We start from the raw sequence: 6,361 nt of genomic DNA, 5'->3' as shown, positions 1-6,361 counted from the left end.
CTGAACCTCACCCATTTCCCATCAGCATCAGGAGGAGAGACGATGCCAACCCCAGCTGCAAGTGATGACGAAATTCCTGCAAAAAAACTTCCATCGGCTAGCCGAGGCCAGGCTACAGAGTTTGAATGGGGTTCTGAATGGACACCCGCTACCGGAGTGGAAGAATGGCAGGCGCATCTCACGAATGACCAGACGATGGTCAGTGGGCAGATCAGCTGCACAGTAGATGCTGGTGCCGAGGACATGGGCCCGCATTCAATGTTGCGTCACTATATAGTCCAGCAGATGTTCTTGTTGGGACCCGGCATGCACCCACGTGTGGATGCGCTGATGCTGGAAAAGCGTGTTGGTAGTTACAAGCCCATGGTTTGCACACAAATCGAACAGCCTCGTCCCGTTACTACCGAGCTGATATGGCCCATGCCCTCCAATCACTGACCCACTCTGGCATTAAAGTCACCCAACAAGATGACTATCCCAACGGGCCACTTTATCTAGCATCTGGGACAGGTCATAGACGGCATCAGACTCATCGGCCTCGTCCGCACCGACGTTCATCTTCGGTGGGGGCGTAAACTCCCACCACAATTCCTCGCCTCCTGTTGATGGGCAGTCTCCCCCACAGGAGCCGAGGACTCGGGTTTCCCACGCCTCACCGCCACGCTCCCACACCCCTATCGATATACACACAACACATGCACACAATTCACCGCGTTTTCACCCCCCTCCATTCCTCTCGCATTTTCTCTCACTCACCCCCAGCGTTACTGACCGATCAACCACTCACCCAACCCAGTCATTCACACACTCGCCCACTAAGAAAATCACCCACCCACTCACTCACCCACCCACTGTCTCTCACCCACTGTCACTCACCCACTGTCTCTCACCCAACCACTCACTCAGTCACTCACCCACTCAAATCACTCACCCAACTCACCAAACCACTGTCCTGCTCTCACCAACCCACCCACCCACTGTCACCCACCCACTCACTCACCCACTCACTCACCCACCCACTCACTCACCCACTCACCCACCCACTCACCCACTCACTCATTCAGTCACTCACCCAGTCACTCACCCAGTCACCCACTCACCCACCCACCCAATGCTGGCACGCTCTACCGAGTATTTTTTATTGGCTATTACAAACACCGGGCTGACAAACTACGACCAGCACTGCACAAGCACAGGGCCACAAGGGGTGGAGGTGACCGGCGTTGCGTTCCCACCACCTCTGCTCGGACTGCCCACGGCTGGGTTACACTTTGAGGGGGGCCCAGGGCATGACAGCTGTGGGGGGGGGGGGGGGGCGATGTGACTGCACATCCATCACAATCCATTTGGTTCCCCCCAATTCGGCGAATTTCCACTTGTAAAAAATTCAGATATCGGTCCGCTTTGTCACGCGGCGAACACCGCTCGTCTAGAACGCAACTGTTAGTTCACCAGGTAAGCCTCGCCGAGCTCAACCAGGCTATCACGAATGCTGATGGCTCTATGAAGCGGCTTAGCTTATCACGCGAACATTTCTCGCGCAAAAACAAACCCCGAGACGCACGTTTAGTCTACATCCCGAAGGTATTTGACCGCAACCCATTTCCACAAGCCACTTGGGCTGAGCTGTCATCTGTGGCCAGGTGGCAGCACAAGGTGACAGTACACAAGGTGGTAGCCTGCAGGGCAGCACGAGGTGGTAGCCTGCAGGGTAGCACACAAGGTGGCAACCTACAGGGCAGCAGCACATAAGCTGATAGCCTGCAGGGCAGCACGAGGTGACAGACTGCAGCATTTTCCCGCAGCCGGATATCCGGTGATCCCGATTGCCGACTTTCCCAAAATTTCAGGGGGGGCTGAGCCCCCCCCCCCAGCCCCCCTCCCCCCTGGTTTAGTTTGTTGTCCTTCCCTCGCAATCGCGATCAGCACGGCCGTCTACCACCGGTGGTACGCAAAGGAGTTCAACATCGACTTGAAGCTTCCGTCACCGCAGGAATCCACCACACTCGCTGGGTAAAGTCATCACGTGGTTAGAAATTAAATCACGACGTTTCGATCGCAACAGCAGCTTGTGTTGCGATCGAAACGTCGCGACCGATGTTTTTCACCCACACGTGACTCTACCCAGTCTACGTAACACGCAGGAGTGACCAAACTCAACCTGGACTCTGGAGGTGGCACCACGCGCCCCCAGATCCCCACTTCGACAACGCTTCACGAGGCTGGGAGGGGTACGCGGCAGGCCAAGCACAACGCGCGGCCACTCCAAACGAATCGTCTACCCAAGGAAAGCCTCGCAAGAGTCTCAAGACAGCTTGTCAGGAGGGTCCTGCTGAATTGTCGCAGTAGCGGGGCCGATGCTGCTACTGCTGTTACTGCTGCTACTACTGCTGTTACTACTGATGTTACTACTGCTGCTGTTACTACTACTACTGCTGTTACTTCTGTTACTACTGATGTTACTACTACTGCTGCTACTACTGTTACTGCTGCTACTGCTGCTACTACTGCTGCTGCTGTTACTACTACTGTTGCTGCTACTGCTGTTACTGCTGCTACTACTGCTGTTACTGCTACTACTGTTGCTGCTACTGCTGCTGTTACTGCTACTACTGTTGCTGCTACTGCTGCTAACGCTGCGTAATCCCAATTGAGTCGTCTGCGGTAACTTGGTTGGGATGTTTTGGCCACTGCGCTGGGAGTTTCAGAAAATATTCTAGCCAAGGGAAGAAACCGCAGGGTCCGAATCCCACGCAGAACGTGGGGAAGATGTCCAGACTCCATCCGAGTTGGATCTTCTTCACAACCATTACCGCTGTGCCACCCTTAAGAGGCCCTCCTGGCATCCCAGAGTCTTTCCTGGCACAACAAGTCGTGACAATAACTAGAACGAGCGGGGAATAATTACAGCAGTGACGCTGCTGCCACACGCGAATGGGGGAACGCCTGTCAACGCGCGAATGTCATCTGGAACACAACTGCCCTTGCAGGCTCTGTCAAGTTGCGTGCAACAAGGGGGGTTGTGGATGCAAGGGGGGTTGTGGATGCAAGGGGGGTTGTGGATGCAAGGGGGGTTGTGGATGCAAGGGGTACCCACCACCCACCCACCCCGCCGCCGACATAACGCGCGAGGCCTATCACTCGACATCCACACACTCGGTTGGGGGGGCAGCCAAAGTTGCGCAACTTGCCTGCAACTGGTTGCGGCGAAAGGGATCCGGTTGTGCATGCAACCGAGCTCCCCAGCGCCGCGCCCGGGAGGGATCCAATTAGTTCACTAATGAGTCATTAGGTTACTGGTCGGGTGAGTGGGTCACGAGGCGAGGTTATGTCACGACTGGGCAATTGGGTGACTGGGGTCATGGGCTGGGTAAATTGGGTGACTGGGGTCATGGGCTGGGTAATTGGGTCATTAGGTGACTGGGGTCATGGGCTGGGTAATTGGGTCATTGGGTGACTGGGGTCATGGGCTGGGTAATTGGGTCATTGGGTGACTGGGGTCATGGGCTGGGTAATTGGGTGACTGGGGTCATGGGCTGGGTAATTGGGTCATTGGGTGACTGGGGTCATGGGCTGGGTAATTGGGTGACTGGGGTCATGGGCTGGGTAATTGCGTCATTAGGCGACTGGGGTCATGGACTGGGCAATTGGGTCATTGGGTGACTGGGGTCATGGACTGGGCAATTGGGTTATTGGGTGACTGGGGTCATGGGCTGGGTAATTGGGTCATTAGGCCACTGGGGTCATGGACTGGGCAATTGGATCATTGGGTGACTGGGGTCATGGACTGGGCAATTGAGTCATTGGGTGACTGGGGTCATGGGCTGGGTAATTGGGTCATTAGGTGACTGGGGTCATGGGCTGGGTAATTGGGTGACTGGGGTCATGGGCTGGGTAATTGGGTCATTAGGCGACTGGGGTCATGGACTGGGCAATTGGGTGACTGGGGTCATGGGCTGGGTAATTGGGTGACTGGGGTCATGGGCTGGGTAGTTGGGTCATTAGGTGACGGGTCATGAGCTGGGTCATTAGGTGACTGGGGTCATGGGCAGGGTAATTGGGTCACGAGGCGACCCCATTGTATACAATTTGGCCTCTGTGGGCAGTGAGGATGCAAGGCGAGGTGGGGGCGGGGAGCGGAGCGTTCAGGTGAACAGGTCGAGGCTTGGGGTGGTGGGATCGGGGGATAAACTACTGCACTACCGTAAAAAAATGGGTCAAATGTCAAGCCCAGGTCATTGTGTGTGTGTGTGATTCAGAGTGTGAGAGGGTGAGTGTGAGTGTCTGAGTGTGAGTGTCTGGGTGTGAGTGTCTGGGTGTGAGTGTCTGAGTGTGAGTGTCTGAGTGTGAGAGGGTGAGTGTCTGAGTGTGAGTGTCTGGGTGTGAGTGTCTGGGTGTGAGTGTCTGGGTGTGAGTGTCTGAGTGTGAGTGTCTGAGTGTGAGTGTCTGAGTGTGAGTGTCTGAGTGTGAGTGTCTGAGTGTGAGAGGGTGAGTGTCTGGGTGTGAGTGTCTGAGTGTGAGTGTCTGAGTGTGAGTGTCTGAGTGTGAGTGTCTGAGTGTGAGAGGGTGAGTGTCTGGGTGTGAGTGTCTGGGTGTGAGTGTCTGAGTGTGAGTGTCTGGGTGTGAGTGTCTGAGTGTGAGTGTCTGGGTGTGAGTGTCTGGGTGTGAGTGTCTGGGTTTGAGTGTCTGGGTGTGAGTGTCTGGGTGTGAGTGTCTGAGTGTGAGTGTCTGAGTGTGAGAGGGTGAGTGTCTGGGTTTGAGTGTCTGGGTGTGAGTGTCTGGGTTTGAGTGTCTGAGTGTGAGTGTCTGAGTGTGAGTGTCTGGGTGTGAGTGTCTGGGTGTGAGTGTCTGGGTGTGAGTGTCTGGGTGTGAGTGTCTGGGTGTGAGTGTCTGAGTGTGAGTGTCTGAGTGTGAGTGTCTGAGTGTGAGTGTCTGAGAGTGAGAGTCTGAGTGTGAGTGTCTGAGTGTGAGTGTCTGGGTGTGAGTGTCTGGGTGTGAGTGTCTGGGTGTGAGTGTCTGAGTGTGAGTGTCTGAGTGTGAGTGTCTGAGAGTGAGTGTCTGAGTGTGTGATTCAGAGAGTGAGAGGGTGGGTGTGTGATTCAGAGAGTGAGAGTCTGAGTGTGTGATTCAGAGAGTGAGTGTCAGAGTGTGTGATTCAGAGAGTGAGTGTCTGAGTGTGTGATTCAGAGAGTGAGAGTCTGAGTGTGTGATTCAGAGAGTGAGTGTCTGAGTGTGTGATTCAGAGAGTGAGTGTCTGAGTGTGTGATTCAGAGAGTGAGTGTCTGAGTGTGTGATTCAGAGAGTGAGAGGGTGGGTGTGTGATTCAGAGAGTGAGTGTCTGAGTGTGTGATTCAGAGAGTGAGTGTCTGAGTGTGTGATTCAGAGAGTGAGTGTCTGAGTGTGTGATTCAGAGAGTGAGTGTCTGAGTGTGTGATTCAGAGAGTGAGTGTCTGAGTGTGTGATTCAGAGAGTGAGTGTCTGAGTGTGTGATTCAGAGAGTGAGTTTCTGAGTGTGTGATTCAGAGAGTGAGTGTCTGAGTGTGTGATTCAGAGAGTGAGAGGGTGGGTGTGTGATTCAGAGTGTGAGTGTGTGTGAACGAGTGTGTGCATTGTGTATCATCGAGTCTCGGTGTCTCGGGCTCTGCCAATCTGTGTGTCTACGTCTCAGTGTCTGACTTGACGTGAAAGTCTATGTGCGAGTATCAGTGTGTCTGTGTATCAGTGTGTATCAGTGTGTATCAGTGTGTATCAGTGTGTCTGTGTATCAGTGTGTATCAGTAAGTATCAGTGTGTGTGTATGTGTATCTATAAGTATCAGTGTGTATGTGTGTGTCTGTGTATCAGTGTGTATGTGTGTATTAGTGTGTGTCAGTGTATCTGTAAGTATCAGTGTGTATGTGTGTGTCTGTAAGTATCGGTGTATCAGTGTGTCTGTAAGTATCAGTGTGTATCTGCAAGTATCAGTGTGTATGTGTGTGTCTGTAAGTATCAGTGTGTATGTGTGTGTCTGTAAGTATCGGTGTATCAGTGTGTCTGTAAGTATCAGTGTGTATCAGTGTGTATCTGTGTGTATCAGAATCGAGCTCTTTTAGCTTCAAACTCCGTGGAATCGGCTCTGGGTCCAAAGCCTGGGTTCACTCCCATCTAGAGACAGACACACACATTGGGAGAGAGAGACAGAGTGAGAGAGACACGGGGAGAGGAGAGACAGAGTGAGAGAGACACGGGGAGAGACGCGGGGAGAGACGCGAGGAGAGAGAGACACGGGGAGAGAGAGACACGGGGAGAGAGAGACACGGGGAGAGAGAGACACGAGGAGAGAGACACACGGGGAGAGACACGGGGAGAGAGACACACGGGG

At 53.8% G+C, this 6,361-nt stretch overlaps 1 protein-coding gene across 1 annotated transcript in view; it reads right to left on the bottom strand.

The window, feature by feature from the left end:
* Positions 1-1,125: 1,125 nt before the first annotated feature.
* The window catches only part of LOC116956560 (non-POU domain-containing octamer-binding protein-like), a 35,860-nt gene continuing 30,624 nt past the window's right edge, over positions 1,126-6,361 (bottom strand). Inside the window, exon 11 of the mRNA XM_076054368.1 lies at positions 1,126-6,144. Within this exon, the coding sequence (XP_075910483.1) occupies positions 6,073-6,144 (72 nt within the window). The 3' untranslated portion in view covers positions 1,126-6,072. The remainder of the gene's footprint in view (positions 6,145-6,361) is intronic.

This window comes from Petromyzon marinus, chromosome 66 (genome assembly GCF_048934315.1).
Source record: "Petromyzon marinus isolate PM22_M1 ecotype Great Lakes invasive population chromosome 66, UKy_Petmar_22M1.pri1.0, whole genome shotgun sequence".
Classification (NCBI taxonomy): Eukaryota; Metazoa; Chordata; class Hyperoartia; order Petromyzontiformes; family Petromyzontidae; genus Petromyzon; species Petromyzon marinus.
This window is presented reverse-complemented; position numbering and strand designations above follow the sequence as displayed.